This window comes from Miscanthus floridulus, chromosome 12, assembly GCF_019320115.1.
Source record: "Miscanthus floridulus cultivar M001 chromosome 12, ASM1932011v1, whole genome shotgun sequence".
NCBI classification, from domain to species: Eukaryota; Viridiplantae; Streptophyta; class Magnoliopsida; order Poales; family Poaceae; genus Miscanthus; species Miscanthus floridulus.
The window spans coordinates 80,203,686-80,227,600 of NC_089591.1; the positions used below are offsets into that span (position 1 = coordinate 80,203,686).

Genomic DNA, 23,915 nt, shown 5'->3' on the forward strand with positions numbered 1-23,915 from the left:
GCAACGATTACGCGCGGGGCCGTCTCGCAGGGCCGGTGCAACAAAACGACGTGAGGAAGGGCAGTGACACCGTGACACGGCATTAGTGTGATGTGACCATGGAGGCAGGTAGCGGCTCAGCGAGTAGGTGATTCGAGCGACGGAATGAGTGCCACATTGGCTAGACGAAGGCTGCCGCGGCATCGGCTTGGCCGACAGCGAGGTAGGGCAGCAGCGCACCAGCCAGCAGCTACAGGGTGATGACAACGGCCCGCTAGGGTCGGCCATGGCCAACGCATGGCCAGGCATGCCGACCGGGCTCGGTTCCTCGGCGCGCGGAACGCGACCAGCCACGCGACGCCGAGCGGCCGCGCGAGGTGACCGTGCGCACGGGCCAGGCACATGACATGCACGAATTTTAAAGCGAAACAAAAACTACTAACTATCACAAGTGAGGCCCAGCTAATTCTCCTATCCTACAATCAACTTTACCAGCGACCTAGCAAAGCCATCACCATGGCCAGAGAGCAACCAGAGAGGGGGATAGGAGGATGCCAACCTGAGCTCATCGCGCTGAACGCTAGTTCACGAATAGAGCGCCAACAACATGGTTTACAGCGCGTTCCAACGAAGTTTGAGGAATTTTTACGAGAGCCACGTGACACCCAATATAACAACCACCTATGCCATGCTCAAGTACTTACTTTGATGCAATCAACAATACCAAAGCATGCAGCTAGTGTTTAAACATTTTAGCTAGGATTTTAAATGTCAAGATAGCATTGCCTTACTATTTTTCCCATACTTAGAAAAGTTAAGGTTCAATTCGAACTAACAGCCATTAACACTTTTGTTATAATTTTTAAAAGACCTAAACCCTATTAACTGCTACCAACAAGTATTTTATGCAATAGTCCATACTTGATACTAACCCATAGGAGCAAAATATTTAAGCACCATTTAACTATTTTGCTCAATATAATTCACCAAAAATAATATTTTACACAATAGTTCAAGTGTTTACCGACTTAATGAAAATGGCTTATCTTAACGTCAAATTTGATTTTTGAGCTCCAAAAGCACTAGTTAACACTGTTTATTTTAATTTTTTAACCATAAAAGTGAGTCACATATAATTGTTTATCATTTCATGTGCGTTATAAATTTTTAAAACCCAAAAACTTGTTTGGCTAATTCCTCTCGGACCTAAATCTCGGTACTAAGCAATCTCGTAACACAGGCTAACCGGCTATCAATCCACGCACCGGGCCGCTTGCGACCACCGGGATGCTTGAGCCCACTGTAGGGCGGCTCTCGCCCATGCGGCCACCAGGGACATGGGCCACGCGGCCGTCGGGGCACCCCGCTCGCGACCGCTAAGATGCCTAATTGCCACTGCAGGGCGGCTAGACGGAGCCACGCGCGGCCACCATTGCATGCGAGCTAGCATGGATCTGTGGGGCGTGAGGCCACCAGGGATGCGGGCCACGTAGCCGTTGGGACGCCTGGGCTCGCCGCTCACGGACGTCGGGACACCTGAGCGCCACTGCAGGACGGCTCGACGAAGCCGCCCGTGCAGCCACCAGGGACGCGGGCCACCGGCCATCGGAGCGTCACTGTAGGGCGGCTTGATGGGGCCACGCGCGGCCTCCGCTGCATGCGAGCTCCAGCGAGCGGCCTGGCGGCGGCGCGTCTCAGCCCGCCGTGCGGTCTCCCGCCGGCGACTCCACTCAGTCTGGCCCCACGCGTCCCGAAGCCGGCGACAACCACTCGCGCTGGTGCTCCTCTCTCTAGTGACTGGTGTTAGAAACATGAAGGGAGAAGGAAAGAAATGGGCTAGGGTAAGGATGGCAACGGGGATGTACCCGTCGGGTATCATCGGAACATTCGCTTCCCCGCTACGGAGAATTCATCCTATCCCCGTCTCTATTAACTGTCTCGGGTATAGATTCTTGCCCATCTCTGTACCCATCGGACATCAGTCGGGTAATAGATATTCGACGGGTACTGCATACTCGATAAACAAGGACACTTGGGGTCGCAGCTTTATAATCGGAGACGTTTCTTCTTCATCTGGGTATAAGTGTCGGAGTCTCGGAGATACTGAGGAGAAGGAGCGAGGTTGCGAGGAGGACGAGCAAAGATGGCAGAGAGACCGAACTGAGGAAGCGAGGGGCACGAGCGCTTGTGACGCAGACGTGCTTGTGCTGCTGACGGAGATGGTGAGGAAAAAATAAACTAGGGTTCCTAGAACAAACAAACTATATATATGATTGTTCAGATTTGGGCCAAAATACCTATGTTGAGCTTCTTTGGGCCTAATACTCGCATGGTAGCTCAAATAGTCGGGTTCCCCAACGGGTAACGGGGACAGGTAAACATGGAACGTTCCCGTACCCGCTATACCCGTTGGGGATGGATTCTTGCCCATTTAGATGTCCGCGGGTAAATATATGATCACGTCCCCATCCCCTAATGGATCAAATACCTGTTGAGTATCGGGTATCGGGGCCCCGTTGCCATCTTTAGGCTAGGGTTTGGGGGAGCCGAAGGTTTTGTTCCGCACAGGCGTATCCTCGACCGTCGGATGGGATTAGATGGCTCAGATTGAGCCAAGCCTTAGCAGGCCGGCGGGCCTACGTGGCCCAGTGCAGGTGCACAGCCCAGGCCCAGGTAACCATGCTTAATTAAAGGCCCCCGTGGTTGTTCAGAAGGCCGAAAGGCCATAAAGGGCCTCTTTATTTTCAAGATTCGGGTCAAAATAAGCAAACAATTAAGTCTCAGTTTAATTTATTTTCAGTGCTTATAATTTCCTATTTTATTTAAAGATTTGTTTAAGCACCGTTAAAGTAGCCTGTTCGACTGGTATTAAAGCCAGCTGATAAGCCGGCTGAAGCTATTTTGTTGTGAGAGAAAAATACTGTAGATTCTAGCTGCTAAGCCAACTGATAAGTTCAAGCAAACATGCCAATATTGTCCAGTATAAATTAAGTCATCTCCAAATTTAAGACCCTTCAATAAACTATGTGTCCCACGATTTCATTACAACGCACGGGTATTTTTGCTAGTATTACTTAAAATAGAGGGGGGTATTTTACGATTACATCACTTTGGGTTAATTTTACCTACCTTTTTCGAATTAAAAGTTGAGAAGGAAAAAAAAAACGAGCTTCTACTATACACAAATCGTTTGGCTACCCGGCAATCCACGAAGCTGGCCGCGGAGCCCGTGGGAGACGGGCGGCGCGGAAAGAGGCGGATGACGTCGTCGCGTCGCGGTGGAGCGAGGCCGACCAGGAGCCGACCCATTTGAACCGGAGGCCACCGCTGCGCCTCGAGGGCCTCCTCGCTCGCTCGCTCGCCACCCGCTCACGGAGACAAGGAGAGGCCGATGGCGAGCTCGCTGGCCCGCCTGGGAGCGGCGCTGCCACGCGCGCGCCCACGCGCCGCGGCCCGAGCCGTGCCACCGGGGCGGTGGGACGCCGCGGGGCTCGGCGCCTCCCGCCGCGCCGCGCTGAACGGTAAAGAGCAAGGCACTCACCAATTTCGCTGTTAGTGATGAGGGAGGGGGATCGGGTGGATCGTCGTGCTTACTCATGAATCCTCTTGTGATCAAGCCGGATGCATCGATGTTCGATCGGACCTAGTAGGTACAGGCTGTTGGTGTTGTTATGGCGATGGGGACCTAGGTTACTTGTGATTCTGCGTGCCTTTGATCTCACGAATTTCACTGCATTCTGTCTCATTAGGGGGATAATTCGTCTGCAGGTGCAGTGTAATATTGAGAATTTGAGATATGAACTCAGATTAGTAGCATTTTTTGGCTACCAAACTACCAGAAATGTTCTGTTAGGCTTGTGCTTTTATTATACAGTGTACAATCTCAGGTTATTAAGCACGAATTGTACATCAGCTTGCAGATGCCAAGTTCATTCCGACGTTAAAGTACCCCCTACATCCGACTTGAAGGATGGTAGCAAATCTGAAACTTGGAGGATCAAGATGCTCTACGATGGTGATTGCCCTCTCTGTATGCGTGAGGTATGTTGCGCTAGAACTCTACGATGCAGCTTCTGGAAGAACATGGCCTCATTTTCCAATAAGGCAATGATTAATGAGCACGTTGAACTAATGGGCACATGTCACTGGTTGATGGCATTGCTGATTGTATAACACAGGCAGTATGGGTAATTCATACTGCTTTCACTAGTTTTTTCTCACCAGGTTGTGGAAACTAGATCTTCTGCATCTATTTGGTATCCCAGGGGCACCATTCAATTACCTTTAATATTTTAAGTAATGATATGTTGATTCCTCTTTTATTAGTTCTTTGAGTTCCATTTCCAGCTAGCTGATCTTGATTCCTAATCAACAGCTGAGAGTAGGCAGCCATGAGGCTGTGACAAATGAAGAGTACGAATTATTGCCTGGATAAACCATCCCATACTGTAGATAAATTCTTGATGAACTCATGTGATATTCGTGTTCTGAAAAATGCTTTTGCTTTCTGTTTGTACGCCTGGGCAGATACTTCCCGATTAACTTTTCCCATGATATTCGATTTTTTCTCTCAGAAACCTTCACTAGCTATATACTTTACTTTATATATCTAAGACCTTCAGCTGAGACATCAGAACCCCATCTTTTCAGAGGCACTCGGTGCAGACCATGGAGTTCTCCACCATGAACTTTTACTATATATTTTAGGACCCCATACCAGTGCTAGCCATGTTAGAGCTCAATGTGCAGCACTATCTAATGAAAGGCACATGCCATTTGACTTGTATTTACTTATTCAAACTTGGATGGATTTTCTTAACTGATAATGTTGTTTATGGTTGAAACAATAGGTGACCATCATACGGATATCGCTGCAGCTAAATTTCCGTTTACTTTCATGTCTCTGCAGGTAAACATGCTAAGAGAAAGAAACAAATCCTATGGAGCAATAAAGTTTGTTGACATAAGCTCGAAAGATTACTCTCCAGATGACAATCAGGACCTTGATTATGAAACTGTGCGTATTATTTCAATTTTATTTCACTTTTCTTGTTCGCCCAGTTTCTGATTCCTCGTTAATGAAATTGGCAATGCCATGTTTTGTTTCCTAAAGGCTATTGTGTAAAAGTTACTTTTCATTAGTATAGTGGCACACAGATAACTCAAGTAATTTTTGGCATGCACGTTCCACTGAAAAAATATTGAATGATGACCTTTTTTTCCTTGCTTAAACATTCGGTTTTGAATATTTCATGGCTGTCATTTTGTACTGGGCACTGTTATTCTGATACTTCAGTTGCTTCCAGACGGTTCCTAGCTTGTTTGCATTCGTGCTTCTATGCTTTCTCAAAAAGTAAAAAAAAAACAAATATAAAACTCATCAAGAACCTGGTGTATGACCACCCTTCATTGCTAACAATGCTATTTGATTCCTCAGTTCCTGCCATTCATTTTCTGGGGGAATATAGAAGGACTTCTTATTAGTAATTTATTTACTGGGATCAGACTGAAAGTTAGCATTTTGTATTGCATACAGAGAGATTAATACAGGAAGAGCTAAAAGATCATATGCCTTTGTTTATTTAATTGCTAGTAAATAAATCTGCTTTCTATTTTCAGGTCATGGGGAGGATACATGCCATTCTTTCAGATGGAACTGTTGTCACAGATGTTGAGGTAGAACATTAACATCATGTCCTACCGAAGTCGTTTGGGATTTTTGCCCTATTCGCTTGGCTGATAAGTCATGGCTGAAAGTACCGTTGGCTGATTTGTTGTGAGAGAAAAATATTGTTTGTTGGCTGAAAAAGTACGGCTTATAAGCCAAGCGAACAGGGCGATAATGAGTGGGCTACTGGCTTAGTGCCAGATAAACTGTTGGATAGTTAAATCAGACTAGGCTGAGTGTCTGAACATTTTTGCAGCAAATGAAGGGAATGATCAATTGAGTTGCATGTTAATAATGAATGACTAGATGTTTCTTTTACATAATACTGTAATACATATGTTTTCCTTGTGGTCACTTAAGTCTGTGTAACTGTATTAATGCATAGATGAGTTTGTACAAGCAAAAAATAAGATTGTTCTCTTCTAGTGCCTAGCAAGCTTAGATACTAATGTTTTCTTGACAGGATTCAAGACACTGTTACATGCATAGCTTATGGTCACTAGACTGTTACAGTAGTGTTGCTAACCACAGTAAATCATCTTCTAAAGAACTTGATGTAGAATATCCTGATCTGTCAACAAAGTTAATTTGGCCAAGCTACAAAAGAATCATTCCAAAATGTAGTGCCAAACCTAACAAAGTATGAGTGTGGCACCAAGACAAATAAAATGTCTAGTCAGAATTTGATTCTTTTTAGTCTAAGCATCAGGTATGTTTCATGCTAATATTTGTTATGTTTTCATCGCAGGCATTTAGAAAACTGTACGAGGAAGTAGGACTTGGATGGGTTTATGCTGTTACTAAGTATGAGCCTGTAAGTCGCTACTTACAGAGAGCAAAACATAGGCTCAGCTTGGTCCATTCACTTCATAGGCTCACCATTCAGCCGCATGCATTTTATATAAGCAGAACATCTTACAGATGAGATTAAACGTAAGTTTTATCTTCTTACTGACACCTGTACTTCTTCATTCATCTTCTAATGCTCTGCAGGTAGCTACCATGGCAAATGCAGTATATGGTGTCTGGGCGAAATACCGTATGCAAATTACAGGTATAGCTGCTAAGTACTTTGCACATGGTTGACTTATGACAGTGTGCTTCCATTTGTTGTGGTAGTTGGATCAAAACTTTAATGACATTGAATGTATATGTTCATTGATACTGCATTGGGGGTGAACAAATCACTCTCTTTTCCTACTACGACAGGTCGACCTCCACTAGAAGAGATTATGGCATCCCGAAAAGCTGCAGTAAGTTGTTCTTCTGGTCATGAGCTCACTTCCTCTGCCTGAAGCTCTGTACTGATCATACTGGTTGCTTGTGAGTGAATATTTTAGTAGCTTCAGTTTACTGACTGCTTTGTCCTTCTGCAGGGCGAATGTAAAGATGACAAAGTATGCAAGATGTGAGCATAAAAAACCGCCGCTGCTGCCAACTGCCGCTGCTGTAACAGTGATTATCTGAGTGAAAAACAGCTCCAAGCTGCAACTGCAACCGCTGCTGCCGCGCTGTACCTAACACCCCCATTGGGCTACTGTGCTACATACCTCACCTCTATTCATGCCAAGATAGGCTCATATACATAGTTTTAACACTAAAATAACCGCAATGGTATTAAAAAAAGGTGAATAGCTTATGTAATGGTTTATCGAAGTAAATATATACATCTGTATGTACACTGTACTGGTTTGACGGCAAGACATTTTATTGGCGAAAACTTCCACGCAATGTTCTGTGTTTATCGTAAGCTCTGGCGACTGGCGAGGGATTGCACGGTGCCTCATGTCCTGATCATGGGATTTGTCTATAATGCCTTTTGGACACTGCGTTCGTGAGTTTACGATGCAACAAGAATGCAACGTTTTATAAATCACATTGACAGCCCGGCAAGCCATGTGGCAATGTTTCACAGCCTGAATTCTCATCTCTTCAATGTTAGATATTTGATTATGTTGCATAATTGTATCTACACTGACTTCTGTGATATATAACCCGGATTTCACTTAAAAAAAGTTACATAGAAAAAAGAGAGGATGTCATCAAAATTTTGTACTTTGTATACTATGATGCCTGAAAACACAAGAAAGAGGATTTTACATATTATTTACTTTGTAAGGGACTTTTGACACAGTCCACAATACCTTCACAATCCTCTTCAGGTATTACACGTTCCGAATCAGCTTCTAAGCAGTTCGGCATTGAGTGAGGAGAACGAATTCCATGTGTTTGACAGGCCTTCATTGTCTTACAGTGTTCTGCCTCGTCATCTCGTATATTGACGAATACATCATATAAGTTATCTGCATATGGGAATCAGTGAATCAGTGAGTACTTAGAATAGTCTTATCTCTTATGGCAGTGAAATAGAAAGGTCGACCACAAATGATTCACGTCAGTAGGCCAGAATCCAGTAAACAGGGAATCAAAATCGAGATTTTATGACTCCATGATGGAGCAGCCAATTAATTTCACAAGCACAGCTAACATGTTTAGTTCCAACCTTCTGAAAAAGTAAAAAATAAAACAAGGAATAGGCGGCTATTGAGAGGACAAAAGAGATAACACCAACTTTACCTATTTTAGGCCTCCTAGAACATGGAATTCTTGCTGACTGAAACTCATCTGAGGGGCAAAAAAGTTATGTAAGCAATTAGAATAGATATCAACTGTTGATGTATAGCATTAAGATTTAAGAAAGATAAGTGGATACCAAATAAGTAAAGGTCCTCGTTCAGGTAATAGTTTAATGCTGCCTCTGGAGCTGGTAGTCTTTTCAATTCCTCTGTTGAAAGGAAACAGAATATTTACATCATCGAAGTGGAAGTGCAGGTAAAACGAACTAGCATCTTCTGTAATCACAAGGTGGGTTTCAAAACTATTGACATAAAATGTTTGAATAAGAATTTATTGTAAGAAATGATTTTAGGGTTCTGGATGTTCATAAATCATAAGAACTAGAAACTGAAAATCTTGAAACATGATGGCATAAAATTAAAACGATTTGAGCCACACTGGCTGACTGCCTTACATCACATGGATAAAAATACTAAGCCAGGTTCAACAACCAGAAATCATATAAATAAACAATAGAAGCCCATTAAGTTAGCCTTACCTTCATGGAGCTTGAGAAACTTATCATAGGTCGAATACGCATGTTTCTCCACACATTCAGAAAAGTGATCTGTACTCCATTCGTGGGTGCAGGTATTATCATCACGAAAGAACATGGTAATAGAAAACAAGCATTTACTTCACAACCGGTACGTAAGAGTACTTACATGCCATTCGTGGGCTCACCATGTACATTGCAACAGTCATGAAGTAGTAAAAAAACGCCATAAACCGAGCAATGAAACGATCAATCCATAAAGCTTCGCCACCCAATTCCTGATATGAGCCATGGGCTGAATCCATAAGTAGGCTGAATTCATGTAAAGAAACGAACTGATAATTACTATGGAAAACAAATTAGGCAAAACAACAGACATAAAAGTAAGTCACGGTAGAACTTTGACATAACACTGAAAGGAAGATCTCGCACACATGGATTTTACTACTAAGTGGAAAGAGGCGTACTTCCATGATCAAGAGGTGATGGAACTCGTTCCAGCTCTGCGCAAAGTGAACCTTTAGATAATCGGCTCGTCTCCACCAACCAAAGGTTTCATACATGTGAAGCACCGATATGAACGCTGTTCATAACCAAACCAAGCAGTGTCAAAAACAGGCACCACAACGGCACGGCAGAAACCAACGCTGCAAAACTCAGTAGGGGCCTTTTTCACGCTACTGCAACTGCAAGCATATGACAAAACGAAGCCCTCACCGAAATACGGCACCCTGGCAACCGTCTCGAGCACAAAAAACCTGGCGTAGTTCCGATCACGGTACACGCCATCGAGTACCATAATCATCGATTCCTGCGGAAAGGAATAATAGCACATAAGACCATCGAGACGTATATGTGGGTACAGGATTTTGCAGGGGTGAAAAAATCGGGGCGAATTGTGCCGAGAATCTGGGGCTACTGAATCACCGTGGCGAAAATGTTGAACGACTGCTCGAGCCTGACCACCCAGCTCTCGTCCGAGGAAGGAACCATGGGGTCGTCGATTCCGACTCCGTCCAGGGGCGCGGCGGCGTCCCTGGCGGGGGCGGAATCCTCAACGGGCACCTCCGTCCGCTGCTTCTCCTGCTGCGTCCTGATCGCCTCCACGCGAAGCCTCCTCCTGCACAGGCTCGGGGTATTGCGGGAGAAGAACACAAGTACGGTATGGAGCCATGGGGGAGTCGGGGAGATAGAAGGAGAAGGCGGGCTAGAGTTGGCGCGTCGTACCAAGCGGCGACGGGGCGGAGGCGCGGTGCGCCGCAGCTGCGGGCGCGGAGAGCGAGGAACCCGGACGCGGGAGCGGGAGGCGAGGGGGCCGTGGCGGGCTTGGCGGACGGCGCTGCGGAGAGGGGCGAGGCTGAGGCCACCGCCATGACCGGTGGTGCCTGGTGGAGCGGAAGGGTGCCGGGATCCCGTGTGGGTTTTGGGCTTTTGGGAGGTGGAAATGGGGTGTGAGCAGCGCCGGCGCGCGAGTGAAGGTGGAGCGGAGGGCGCGGGAGACCGAGGGATTGAGGGGTATATTCGCAGTGCCGTGGCGGGTTGCCGTGCTTGTCGGTTGTCGCGGCCTACGCTACGGGACGACGGTTTGCGGCGTGTTTGTTTCGCGGCCTCTCAGGCAGCTGCGCATGCTATCCTGCCCCGGCCGACCAAAATTGGACGTCTGGAAGTACTGTCTGGGTCACACAGCTCCACCTAGAAGATAACCATTGCTGCGTGGATTTTGTCTTCTTGCTGACACCTGTACTTCTTCATTCATCTTCTAGTACTTTGTAGGTAGCTACGGTGGCAAATGCAGTATATGTTGTGTGGGCAAAATACCGTATGCAAATTACAGGTATAGCGGCTAAGAACTTGCACATATGATTGTGTGCTTGCATTAGTTGTCGTAGTTGGATCACAACTTTAATGAAATTTAAGGCAAATGTGAATTGAATATTCCGCATTAGGGTGAACATATTTTATCACTCTTTTTTACTCCTACGACAGGTCGACCTCCGGTAGAAGAGATTATGGCATCCAGAAAAGCTGCAGTAAAGTCCTGATCATGAGCTCACTTCCTATGCGACTATGCCTGAAGCTCTGTACTGATCATACTGTTTGCTTGTGAATGAACATTTCAGTAGCTTCAGTTTAGTGTCTGCTTTGTCCTTCCGCAGGGCGAATGTAAATATGACAGTATGCAAGATGTGAGCAAAAAAAAAAAAAAGGTAATGCTGTGGGTAGGACGTCCGTTTCGTCCGGACACGTGTTGGTGGGCCTCGACTTTCGAACGGCCAACAGGCAACATTGCCATTCGTATGGAAATAAAAATAAAAATCGCCGCTCTCACCTTCTTCTCGAATCACTGGTGTTTCCCCATCCGTTCTCGAACCAACTCTCCGTGCCTGCACTGTCGCCGCTGCATGCCAGAGCCCCGCCGCCTGCTTTCCTATCTCCCCACCGCCACTCACCACTCGCCACCGAGTTCTTCGAGGCGACGCGGCGTGGTCCACCGCGACTGCTCTGCGCGCGGCGTTCTTCACCACGCCCAGCCCGTTGCCTGTAGCCATCCTCCCTCTCCACTGCACTCAAGTGCCGCTTGTTGGCTATCATAGCTCCCCACCAGGTAGGCCATGGCTGCCGGCGGCGTCATGTTTTGTTTCAGGTGTGTTTCAGAAGTTGTTTTCAAGTGTTTTATCTGTATGTTGTGTATGTTGCAATAGCTATATACGTATGTTGCAAGTATATGTTTCAAGTGTTTATGTTTCACGCGTTTCATCTGTGTGTTTTGTGTGTTTCATCTGTATGTTTCATGTGTTTCATCTTGATGTTGCAAAAGGATCTGATGTTGCATATGTTGCAATGGCTACACATGTATGTTTTAAGTGTATGTTCCACATGTTTCATCTGTTTTAGACGTACGTTGCAAATGTATGTTCCAAATATTTTAGCCGTTTAAGATGCATGTTTCATGTGTTTCATCTAAATATTGCAATGACTATACAAGTATATTTTAATAGTATACTGTATATGTTGCAACGGTCGGATGGATGTTGCAGAGGAGATGGGACGTTAGGACGGGGGAAGAGGCGCGACGGAGGACGGGGGCGCGGCAGGGATGGCGCCGTGGCGAGGGGAGGAGCGCGGCGTGGCGGGGAAGGAACGCAGCGGGCTTGACGCTGGGGGTGCAACCGGGATGGAATCGAGTCGCGGATTGTTGGACACGGTCACTAGCGCGGGATCTGATGCGAGCGCGGGGGGCGTCCGATGCGAAGTGGTTGCAGGCGTCGGAGCTGCGTCCGGATGCGGGCCTGAGGCCGGATGTCCGGGCGCTAGCCCTGCCGCATAAAAAAATGTTGTTCTACTGTGCTACATACATCACCTCTATTCATGCTTAGATAGGCTTATATACATAGTTTTAACGCTAAAATAATCGCTGTGGTATTAAAAAAGGTGAATAGCTTATGTAATGGTTTATCGAAGTAAATATATACATTTGTATGTACACTGTACTGGTTTGATAGCAAGACATTTTTATGGTGTAAACTTCCACAGAATGCTCTGTTTTATCGTAAGCTCTAGTAGTGACCGGTGAGGGAATGCACGGTGCCTCTTACGTCCTGATCATGGGATTTGTCTGTAATGTCTTTTGGACACTAGGTTCCTATTTTTTAGAACTACACCATACAACGCAGACGCCCATAGCACGTCAAGTACAAAATATCCGCATGCCCGTGGGTAAGAGACCCGCTGGGCAAGGATACATGTGTATGAGTCTGCCCGCGGGCACGGATACGGGTACGTCTCAAAACCCGATGGATATAAGTTGACGGGCGAGAAAATATGCTACCCGCACCCACAAACCCACCATACCCGTTACCCCCAACGCTGGCAACCAACAGCCCACATTCTTGGTCACGGCCCATTGAAGCCCAGCACAAAAGTCGCATATAAAAGCAGCTAAACCTAACTGCTCAACATATCTCCACTCCCCACTCTCCCGTCTAGCCGCCGTCGCCGCCTGCTTAGCGAGTCGCGATTGCGCGTCGCACTTCCGCGGTCCCGTAGCATCACGCCCGCAGTCCCTCTTGCTCGCAAGTTCTAGATCGAGAGACGCATTCCCTTCTCTTGCAGTCATGCTCACGCATGCAGCATGCGTTCCAGATCGAGAGCCGCACTCCCTCTCTCTTGCAGTCACGCATTCAGCAGGCATGCATCCTTGAACACTCGTCCATGATTGGCTAAAGGAGAAAAGAAGCGTAGAACTGCTGGTCCTTCAACTCTGGTCCGTGATTGGCTAAAGCATGAGGATTGAAGTCTTGGAGGAAAGCAGCACAGCGCTGCTGTCCGCTTTGCATTTTTTTATTTGGATTTTTTGAGATAGGAACTACAATTGTTTCTACTTTACTTTCTCGATTGGAAATTTATTGTTGTATAGTCCTCGCCGCCCTGCAGTTGTCCTTGCCGTCACCGCCCTCCTCTAGATCTTGCGGGCACATGGGCATGCCCGCGGGCAAGGCATGCCGGCGGATAGCGGGCGCGGGCATGGGATGGTGCCCGTGGCGGGTGGCGGGCACGGGTACGGGCACGGAATTTTGGCCGTGGGCGCGGGCATGCAGCACCTGTATCCGCGGGCATTTTGCCCGTTGGATATGTACATTTACCCCTACGAACACACAGTGGCGAAGCTAGAGCCGAAACGAGGGGGGTGCATTACTTTGGTACTACATAACCTTATATGCACATATTTACAAGATAAAATTCGATTTTTTAAGAGTCAAATGCATCAACCGTCTTTGAATTGTCAAGAGCTGCTACATAGGTTCAAATGGTGCAATGCACATTCCTAAACTTGTAAAATAGTGCATCGTAGGTCCATTTCTGTACTATCCGACCACTGCGGTGCATCACTTAACAAGTTTAGAGATTTAGAAAATGTGTTTTTCAAAGTTTATGGACATGAGTGACATCTCTTGACAAGTTCAGGGGTCATTCGAACATTTTAACTTTTTTTTTTTCAAAGTTTGACCCAAGTAACATTCCTTGAAATGTGTGTAAAGTTTGTGTATAGAAAATTAGATGTTGACGATTATTTGCCACATAATCAAATGGCATTAGTGATCCAAATGGCATATTACCATGACCAACCCATTTAAAATAAACTTTTATTGAACTTAATAGTTTGACAAATCAAGGCTATAATATAATCGGAGCTCCTAATAATTATGAAATATTGAAAAATGAATCTCTACTTAGGGTCTGTTTGGATTCTATAGGTTAAGTGGCTAACAACTTCTAGCTAAAATTTTGCTCTAGTTCATCCAAATAGTAGGGCTAATTTTTAACAAGCCTTGACTAGTTGTTAGCCCATTAGCGAAGGATACAAACATGCACTGGCTAATAGTTAGATGGCTAATTTTTTAGCTAGCTTCTTAGCTCGGTTAATAATTAGTCTTAGCCGATCTGAATAAACCTCACTATTCTTTTGTGTACTTGGTATCGAGTCTATCTGTACCTCAAATGAAAAAAAAATCTCCACAATACAAATCTGATCACTGGTTTATATCTATTCCTATGATAGAGATAATCTGCAAACAAGCAATAATTACTTGTTTGGCATTGTTCGACTCAAGCTTTCATGCTACCATGTTGGCTCGTGGGGGGTGCATGAACCTTGATTGAGGGGGGTGCACACATGGTGAATATGAGATGGTTAGTACTAAATTTCGTTTTTGTTGTGGGTGCATTTGCACCCACTAATGGATACGTAGCTTCGCCCCTGTGAACACACATATATCAATCATACTCTTATGAGCACCTACGAAGGACTGAGTCAGCAGATCTCGAGATTCACGAAGTCATCATTGACGTTGTCGAAGGGAACGTCGCCTACCACTGAAAGTATAGCGCCGTTAAATCCTGGAATAAATTCAGAAAAATGTGAGCACCCGTGCCAAGTCGAGGACTATCCAGGTGGGTGGATGCCACCACAAAAAACCTAACCAACTGATTGAGGGGGAGACGCAAGTGTGGGCGTACAGCCTCGCGGGCAAGCACAAGCGCATCGAGGTCGTGGAGGTGCTCCCGACCGCCGGAGCTTGCAGTAGCAGCACCATTGTGAGCGGTGGTGGTCGCAGGACGGCAGGAGAGAGCAGCGCAGCGTTCCAGTGAACGTCCATTTAACGGAAATGGTAGAAGGCAACACCAAACCTATCTTTTGATACTAAATTTCTAAAGCTGAATCTTTGGATGCTATTTTTCTAAACTCTGGTTCTTTCAATGGTATAGATCCAATTTTCCCTTTTAAGAACTACACAGTACAACGCAGACGCCCATAGCACGTATGTACACTTACCCCTATGAACACACATACACAAATCCTACCCCTATGAGCACCTACGAAGGACTGAGTCAGCAGATCTCCTACCCCTATGAGCACCTACGAAGGACTGAGTCAGCAGATCTCGAGATTCACGAAGTCACCATTGACGTCTCGCTGTCAAAGGGGACGTCGCCTACCACTGAAAGCATAGCGCCGTTAAATCCTGGAATAAATTCAGGAAAATGTGAGCACCCGTGCCAAGTCGATGACTTGAACCCGGGTGGGTGGCACCACAAAAAACCTAACCAACTGATCTATGATCAGTTCGCGGACACTACGTTCCTAAGTTTACGATGCAACAAGAATACAAGTTTTATAAAGCACATTGAGCAAGCGATGTGGCAATGTTTCACAGCCTGAATTCTCATCTCTTCAATGTTACTCCCTACATCTCAAATGATAAGTCATTTCAATTTTTTTTTAGAATCAAAGCATCTCAAATTTGTTTGACCAAATTTCTACAATAAAATAATAATATTTATAAAAAATTTAATGATCTACCATATCATTAGATTTTTTATTAATTATCATAGTATACCTATTTAAGAAGGACAGGCCTGGTGCAGTGGTGAGAGCTCTCTCACTGAGTCACCAAGTCGTGGGTTCGAAGCAGGCTCTCCGTAGATTTTACGGAGGGAAGACTTGTCTAAGTTTTTCCCTTTCCCAGACCCCACTCATGTGGGAGCCTCCGGCACTGGGTCTGCCCCTGTTATAGTATATCTATTTGATGTCATAAATCTTTGTAATTTTCTCTATAATTTTGATCAAATTTGAGATCCTTTTAAACTCCAAGAAAGTTGAAATGTTGGAATGGAGGGAGCAGATATTTGATTCTGTTGCATAATTGTATCTAAACTGGCTTCTGTGATATATGACCCGGATTTTACTTAAAAAGGTACATAGAAAAAGAGAGGATATTATCAAAATTTTGTACTTTGTGTACTACGATGCCTGAAAACACACGAAAGAATATAGTCTATTTACTTTGTAAGGGACTTTTTGACACAGTCCACAATACCTTCACAATCGTTTTCAGGTATTACACATTCCGTATCATCTTCTAAGCAGTTCGGCGTTGAGTGAGGAGAACGAAGATTTCCATGTGTTTGACAGGCCTTCATTGTCTTGCAGTGCTCTGCCTCGTCATCTCGTATATTGACGAATACATCATATAAGTTATCTGCATATGGGAAACAGTGATTATTTACAAGTCCTACAGCAGAGAAATAGAAAGGTCGACTACAAATAATTTACATCAGGAGGCCAGAATCCAGTAAACAAGGAAACAGAATCGAGATTTTGTATGACTCCATCATGGAGCAGCCAATTAATTCCACAAGCACAGCTAACATGTTTAGTTCCAACCTTAAAAGTAAAAAATAAAACAAGTAATAGGTGGCTATTGAGGGCACAAAGATATAACAGCAAGTTTTACCTATTTTAGGCCTCCTAGAACCTGGACTTCTTGATGCCTGAAACTCATCTGAGGGGCAAAAAAGGTATGCAATCAATTAGAATAGATAAGCATGTTCGCTTGATGTATAGCTTTAAAGTTTTAAGGAACATAAGTGGGTACCGAATAAGTAAAGGTCTTCATTCAGGTAATAGTTTAATGCTGCCTCTGGAGCTGGTATTCTTTTCAATTCCTCTGTTGAAAGGAAACAGAAAATTTACATCATCGAAGTGGAAGTGCAGTTAAAATGAATTAGCAGCTTCTGTAATTACATGGTGGGTTTCAAAACTATTAAGACGTAAAATATTTGAATAGGAATTTATGGTAAGAAATGATTTTAGGGTTCTGGATGTTCGTAAGAACTAGAAACTGAAAATCTTGAAACATGATGACATAAAATTAAAACGATTTGACCCTCATTGGCTGTCTGGCTCACGTACTGCCTTACACGGTTAAAAATACTAAGGGCTCGTTCGTTTATTCTGGATTGGTTGCCCTGGAACTATTCCAACCGGAATGGTAGGCTTATTTGTATTAACATGTATTAGCTGGAATAGATCCACCCTCAAAACCAGACCAAACGAACGAGGCCTAAGGCAGGTTCAACAATCATTCCCAGCCTTACCTTCATGGAGCTTGAGGTACTCGTCATAGGTGGAATACGCATGTCTCTCCACACATTCAGAAAAGTGATCTGTACTCCATTCGTGGGTGCAAGCGTTATCATCACAAAAGAACATGATAATAGAAAACAAGCATTTACTTCACAATCAGTAAGTAAGAGTACTTACATGCCATTCGTGGGCTCAGCATGTACATGGCAACAGTCACGAAGTAGTAAAAAAACGCCATAAACCGAGCAAGGAAACAGTCAATCCATAAAGAGTTGCCACCCAATTCCTGATATGAAGCCAAGGCCCAAGGGATGAATCCATAAGTAGGTTGAATTCATGTAAAGAAACTGAAGTGAATTAATAAGGAAAACAAAATAGGCAAACCAACAGAATAGAATTAAGTCGTGGTAGAACTCTGACATAATAGCTGTTATGGTGGGCCGCGTCTACCAGCGCCGCAAGCGGAGCCGTGGCTAAGGATGCAGCGGAGCGGCGTGCGACGCGCATGACATGCATGCGGCTGCATGGTGACCACGGCCAGAGCGGCTTCAGTTCCTCAAGTCTAGGATCTCAGATTTGCATTTGTTAGTCAGCTAAAGTTTGTTAGTCAGTTAGTGAATTGTGGAACACTTGGCTATATAGCCTAAACATTTGTTTAATGAGAGGAGAGCTGGAGATTGATATCAATCTCTCCCGCTCTGTTAGCCTCAACCCTCTCCTCTGTTCTTGTGTTCGACGCCGGCCGCCAGCACGGCGTCGCACGCCCGCCGCCGAGGAGAGACCAAGCCTCGCCCTCCCACGTCACACGACTACAACCTCAGAGGAAGTAGCAGCGGTCCTAACAATCTGGTATCGGCAATGTCAGGTCCGATGACTGGCGTTCCCACCACCGCCCTTTCCTCCGTCGCCATTCCACCCATCCACCCAACGACCACCGCCGCAACCAGCACCACTGCCCCGCTCCTGCAAACCACCGCGCCTCCCACACCGGGAGATTCCTCCTCCCCAGACCCCCTCACCGCTGCCATACTTGGACTGCAACGCCAGATGGGGCAGTTCGCCACGCGCCTGTCCGCCCTGGAGGGGCGGGCCTCGTCGTCCGCCAGCGGTCCGTCCGTGAGCAGTCCACCCCCGGCCTCGTTTTCGTATGGCATGCCGGGTTACGGCAGCATTCCCGCGGCGCAAACAACCGGCTCCGTCGTGATTCACTCGGCGGTGTCAGCTGAACCCCAGGTACCTTCAGCACCGCTGCCCATCACCCAGATCCCATTTCCCCTTCTCCTTCGCCACCCCCTACCTTCAGCGCGCCACCTCCACCGCCGCCGAGCCACTACGACGGCCACTCTGAAGGCCACGGCGCCCCGGGACACTACGAGGGCCACGCAGACGCCCGCGGTGTGCCCCGTTTCCAGAAGCTGTCCTTCCCGACGTTCGACGGGACGGAAGTTCCCCTGGCGTGGATGAACAAATGCGAGCACTTCTTCCGGGCGCAGCGCACGCCGGAGGTGGACAAGGTCTGGCTCGCGTCGTTTCACATGAACGGCGTCGCCCAGCACTGGTACTACATGCTGGAGCGCGACGCGGGCGACGTCAGCAACATCTCCTGGCCCCTCTTCAAGGCGCTCTGCCACCAGCGCTTTGGGCCCCCGCTCGCCACCAACCACCTCTCCGACTTGGCGCGCCTGCCATTCCGGGGCACCGTGGCGGAGTACCAGGAGGCGTTCCAGGCCCGGATGGCGCACGCCGGCCCATTGTCTCCGCTCCAGCAAGTTCAACTCTTCACCGGTGGCCTACCGGACCCGATCCGCACCGACGTCGAACTCCAAGGGCCCACGGACCTGCAGCGCGCGATGGGCTTAGCTCGCGCCTACGAACGCCGCGCTGGCGTCCTGCCACCGGCGCCCGCGGCTTGTCCACCGCGCCCGCCGGCGCGCAACCCGCCGTTGGCTCTGCCTGCCGCGCCAGCCGTGACACCGACGACAGCACCTACGGGCCCTGCTCAGGCGGCCCTACCGGCGCCACCACGGCCGTTCCGTCGTCTGTCTCCCACCGAGATGGCGGAACGCCGTCGCCAAGGCTTATGCTACAACTGCGACGAACCGTACATCCGGGGGCACAAGTGCCAGCGCCTCTTCTACCTGGAGGTCACCGACTTCCACGAGTCCGAGCCGCAGCTTCCAGAGGAACCACCGGCCCAGGAGTCGTCGGTCCAGGACGGCCAGGCGGATGATCTGCCCCCACTCATCTCCTTGTACGCGATCGCGGGTATCCGCACAGCAGATACGATGCAGCTCCGCATCGCCATTGGCAACCACGAGCTCACCGCCCTCCTCGATTCCGGGTCCACGCACAACTTCATCAGCACGGAGGCTGCTCGCCGCGTCGGCCTCCACTTCCACGACAGCCAGGGCGCCCACGTGGTGGTCGCCAACGGTGACCACGTCGCGTGCCGCGGCCTCGCGCGCGACGTCGCCGTCCGCATCGCCGAGGAGCACTTCACCGTTGACTGCTACGCGATTCCGCTCGACTGCTACGACGTCGTCTTGGGCACCACGTACCTGCGCACCCTTGGTCCCATACTATGGGACTTCGACGACCTCTGCATGGCGTTCTGGCGCCACGGCCGGCGCATTCTCTGGAAAGGCATCGGCTCGACGCGCTGGGACATTCCCTCCACCAGCCGCCTCCACGCCCTGCGCAACTCCGAAACGGCCCTCCTCGACCGCCTCCTGGATTCCTACAGCGACGTTTTCGCCACGCCGATAGGGCTACCGCCGCCCCGCGCCTGCGATCACCGGATCCATCTACTTCCGAACACCGCGCCGGTGGCAGTCCGCCCGTACCGCTATCCGCAACTCCAGAAGGACGAGCTAGAGGCTCAGTGCGCGGCGATGCTTGAGCAGGGCATCATCCGGCCCAGCACCTCGCCCTTCTCCGCGCCCGTCCTCCTCGTCAAGAAGGCGGACGCGACATGGCGCTTCTGCGTCGACTACAGGGCGCTCAACGACAACACGGTGAAAGATAAATTCCCGATCCCGGTGGTGGAAGAGCTCATCGACGAGCTTCATGGCGCACGCTTCTTCACGAAATTGGACCTACGTGTCGGCTATCACGAAGTCCGCGTCCACCCGGACGACGTCGAGAAGACCGCGTAACGGACGCATCACGGGCACTTTGAGTTCCTCGTGATGCCTTTCGGCCTCACCAACGCGCCAGCCACGTTCCAAAGTCTGATGAACGCCGTGCTTCACCAATTCCTTCGTAAGTGCGTCCTCGTGTTTTTTGACGACATATTGATCTACAGCGCCTCTTGGTCCGAGCACCTGCAACACCTCCGCGCCGTCTTCGATGTCCTCCGTGCGCACCAGTTGTGTGTCAAGCGCTCGAAGTGCGCCTTTGGCACCACCTCGGTGGCATACCTGGGCCATGTGATCTCGGCTTCGGGCGTAGCCATGGACGGCGACAAAGTAGAGGCCGTGGCCTCCTGGCCGCAGCCCGCCTCGGCACGGGGTCTCCGCGGCTTCCTCGGACTCGCCAGGTACTACCGGCGATTCATAAAGGACTTCGGCACGGTGGCGGCTCCCCTGACCAAGCTGCTGCGCAAGGAAGGTTTCCACTGGACGGAGGAGGCGACGGCCGCCGTCACAGCGCTCAAGGAGGCGCTCTCGACTGCTCCCGTACTTCACCTGCCGGACTTCACCAAGCCTTTCGTTGTCGACTGCGACGCCTTCGGTACTGGCTTCGGCGCTGTGCTGCACCAAGGCGCGGGACCTCTCGCGTTCTACAGCAAGCCCTTCGCCGCCAGACACCTGAAGGTGGCGGCTTATGAGCGTGAGCTCATCGGCCTCGTACAGGCAGTGCGCCATTGGCGACCCTACCTCTGGGGCCGTCGCTTCGTCATCCGCATGGACCATTACGCGCTGAAATACATGCTCGACCAGCGCTCGGCCACCCGTACACGGCATCGTCGGTCGCCCGCGCCTTCTTCACCGACATCGTCAGGCTCCACGGCTTTCCGGCGTCGATCGTCAGCGATCGAGACCCCGTCCTCACCGGCCACGTCTGGAGGGATTTGTTCAAGATGGCAGGTGTGCAGCTGCGCATGAGCACCGCATTTCACCCTCAGACGGACGGACAATCCGAGGCTGTCAACAAGACGATCGCCATGTACCTGAGATGCATCACCGGCGACAGGCCTCGGGCGTGGCTGGAGTGGCTCCCGTGGGCCGAATACTGCTACAACACCAGCTTCCACTCCGCCTTGCGTACCACCCCGTTTCAGGTGGTGTACGGCCGCCCTCCTCCGCCGATGGTGCCCTATGAACCAGCGACGGCGCACACTGCTACGGTCGACACCATGCTCATGGACCGCGACGCTTTCCTCGCCGACGTACGTGACCGGCTGCTGCAAGCCCAGCACTACGCCAAGCGCAACTACGATGCTCATCACCGCCCTCTGGAGTTCAACATCGGCGATTGGGTCTGGCTCCGGCTCCTGCACAGCCCCGCCCAGTCGTTGGTTCCCGGCGCCCGCAGCAAGCTCAGCCCGCGCTACGCGGGACCCTTTCAGGTGATGGAGCGCGTGGGCGACGTCGCCTACCGCCTTCGACTGCCAGACGGCGCGCGCGTCCACGACGTCTTCCACGTTGGCGTTCTGAAGCCCTTCCATGGAGCCCCTCCGACAGCTACTCCGGCATTGCCACCCATGCGCCACGGTCGTCTGCTGGAAGCACCCGATCGCGCCCTGAGCTCGCAGCTGCGCCGTGGGGTCTGGCACGTGTTCATCCAGTGGGCCGGCCTGCCGGAGACCGACGCCACCTGGGAACCAGTCGACGACTTCCGCGCGGCCTACCCCGACTTTCAGCTCGAGGACGAGCTGTTTGTCGACGACGGGAGTGATGTTATGGTGGGCCGCGTCTACCAGCGCCGCAAGCGGAGCCGTGGCTAAGGATGCAACGGAGCGGCATGCGACGCGCGTGACATGCATGCGGCTGCATGGTGACCACGGCCAGAGCGGCTTCAGTTCCTCAAGTCTAGGATCTCAGATTTGCATTTGTTAGTCAGCTAAAGTTTGTTAGTCAGTTAGTGAATTGTGGAACACTTGGCTATATAGCCTAAACATTTGTTTAATGAGAGGAGAGCTGGAGATTGATATCAATCTCTCCCGCTCTGTTAGCCTCAACCCTCTCCTATGTTCTTGTGTTCGACGCCGGCCGCCAGCACGGCGTCGCACGCCCGCCGCCGAGGAGAGACCAAGCCTCGCCCTCCCACGTCACACGACTACAACCTCAGAGGAAGTAGCAGCGGTCCTAACAATAGCAGTGAAAGGTAGATGTCGCACACATGGATTTTACTGGAAAGGGAAGATGTAGACATACTTCCATGATCAAGAGGTGATGGAACTCGTTCCAGCTCTGCGCAAAGTGAACCTTTATATAATCAGCTCGTCTCCACCAGCCAAAGGTCGAATACAAGTGAAGCACCGATATGAACGCTGTTCATAACCAAGCAGAGTCAAAGCATGCACACCACAACGGCACGGCAGAAACCAACCGCTGCAAAACTCAGTAGGGACCTTTTTCAGGCTACTGCAAGCATATGACAAAACGGAGCACTCACCGAAATACGGCACCCTGGCAATCGTCTCCAGCGCAAAGAACCTGGCGTAGTACCGATCACCGTACACGCCCTTGAGTACCATTATCACCGAATCCTGCGGAAAGGGATAGCACATAGAGTAAGTAAGACCATCGAGACGTATGGGTACAGCCGTACAGGATTTTGCAGGGGTGAAGAAATCGAGACAAATTGTGCCGAGAATCACCGTAGCGAAAATGTTGAACGACTGCTCGAGTCTGACCACCCAGCTCTCGTCCGAGGAGGGAACCATGGGGTCGTCTGCTCCGACTCCGTCCAGGGGCGCGGCGGCGGCCCTGGCGGGGGCGGACTCCTCGACGGCCACCTCCGCCCCCTGCTTCTCCCTCTGCGTCCTGATCGCCTCCACGCGGAGCCTCCTCCTGCACAGCAGGCCCGGGTTACTGCGGGAGAACGACACGAGTACGGTATGAGGGAGATAGAAGGACCAGCCGGGCTAGAGTTGGCGCGTCGTACCACGCGGTGGCGCGGCAGAGGCGCGGGCCGCGGCGGGAGCTGAGAGCGAGGAGGCCGAATACGGGAGCGGGCGGCGGGCGGGCCGTGGCGGGCTTGGCGAACAGGGGCGACGTCGAGGCCACCGCCATGACGCTGGCTGGCGCCTGGTGGAGTGGAGGGGTGCCGGGGTTCCGTGTGGGTTTTGGGAGGTGGAAATATGGGTGTCAGCAGCGATGCGGGATGACGGCTTTTGCTGCGTGGGGGACTGGGGGGCGGCACCGGCGCACCGCGGCGAGCAGCTGCCGAGGTCCGGCTCGGCACGGCAGTGCTCGCGACCACGAGGAGAAAATTAACAGGATTGATTGATGGATGTGCCGGTGCCGACTGCAGCGCCTGATTGATCGCTAGCTAGTGCTGAGTTTCGAACCGTGGCGCGATGCGCTCCATTCCTTTTTCACTACTCAATCAACTCTAGTGGATGTCTTTTTCACTGCTCACTAGTGGATGTACTTTGCGACTTACAAGCACATGCCAGCTCGAAGCATGGTAGAGATGTGAGACATATGACCATCACCGTACCGTACCAACGGCCGTGGTAGCCATTGCCACAGCCCACAGGCGTGCGTGCGGCATTCAGA

General features: G+C 49.6%; 3 protein-coding genes across 4 annotated transcripts; 1 reads left to right on the top strand and 2 right to left on the bottom strand.

The window, feature by feature from the left end:
• The first annotated feature begins 3,177 nt into the window (after positions 1 to 3,177).
• LOC136497912 (uncharacterized protein At5g50100, chloroplastic-like) lies at positions 3,178 to 7,378 on the top strand. 2 transcript variants are annotated; one of them, XM_066493807.1, is made up of 8 exons: positions 3,184 to 3,500; positions 3,893 to 4,020; positions 4,889 to 4,996; positions 5,599 to 5,655; positions 6,396 to 6,461; positions 6,641 to 6,701; positions 6,857 to 6,900; positions 7,024 to 7,378. In XM_066493807.1, exons 1-8 carry the CDS (start codon positions 3,371 to 3,373, stop codon positions 7,057 to 7,059), a joined length of 630 nt encoding a protein of 209 aa, XP_066349904.1. In that variant the 5' UTR covers positions 3,184 to 3,370; the 3' UTR covers positions 7,060 to 7,378. The 2 variants fall into 2 exon arrangements, with proteins under 2 accessions (XP_066349905.1, XP_066349904.1); XM_066493808.1 differs by lacking the exons at positions 6,857 to 6,900; positions 7,024 to 7,378 and having other exon boundaries at positions 3,178 to 3,500; positions 6,396 to 6,580.
• Positions 7,379 to 7,686: 308 nt separating this feature from the next.
• Positions 7,687 to 10,275, bottom strand: LOC136497910 (ubiquinol oxidase 4, chloroplastic/chromoplastic-like). The gene is made up of 9 exons (XM_066493806.1): positions 9,987 to 10,275; positions 9,687 to 9,879; positions 9,477 to 9,570; positions 9,227 to 9,342; positions 8,929 to 9,037; positions 8,763 to 8,831; positions 8,361 to 8,432; positions 8,225 to 8,272; positions 7,687 to 7,950 (listed from the first exon to the last, which is right to left on the bottom strand). Exons 1-9 carry the CDS (start codon positions 10,130 to 10,132, stop codon positions 7,751 to 7,753), a joined length of 1,047 nt encoding a protein of 348 aa, XP_066349903.1. The 5' UTR covers positions 10,133 to 10,275; the 3' UTR covers positions 7,687 to 7,750.
• A 4,874-nt stretch (positions 10,276 to 15,149) lies between these two features.
• LOC136498223 (ubiquinol oxidase 4, chloroplastic/chromoplastic-like) lies at positions 15,150 to 23,648 on the bottom strand. Its single transcript, XM_066494169.1, has 10 exons — positions 23,299 to 23,648; positions 23,012 to 23,204; positions 22,807 to 22,900; positions 22,566 to 22,681; positions 17,365 to 17,473; positions 17,199 to 17,267; positions 16,697 to 16,768; positions 16,556 to 16,603; positions 16,139 to 16,300; positions 15,150 to 15,283 (listed from the first exon to the last, which is right to left on the bottom strand). Exons 1-10 carry the CDS (start codon positions 23,424 to 23,426, stop codon positions 15,210 to 15,212), a joined length of 1,065 nt encoding a protein of 354 aa, XP_066350266.1. The 5' UTR covers positions 23,427 to 23,648; the 3' UTR covers positions 15,150 to 15,209.
• Between the last annotated feature and the right edge of the window lie 267 nt (positions 23,649 to 23,915).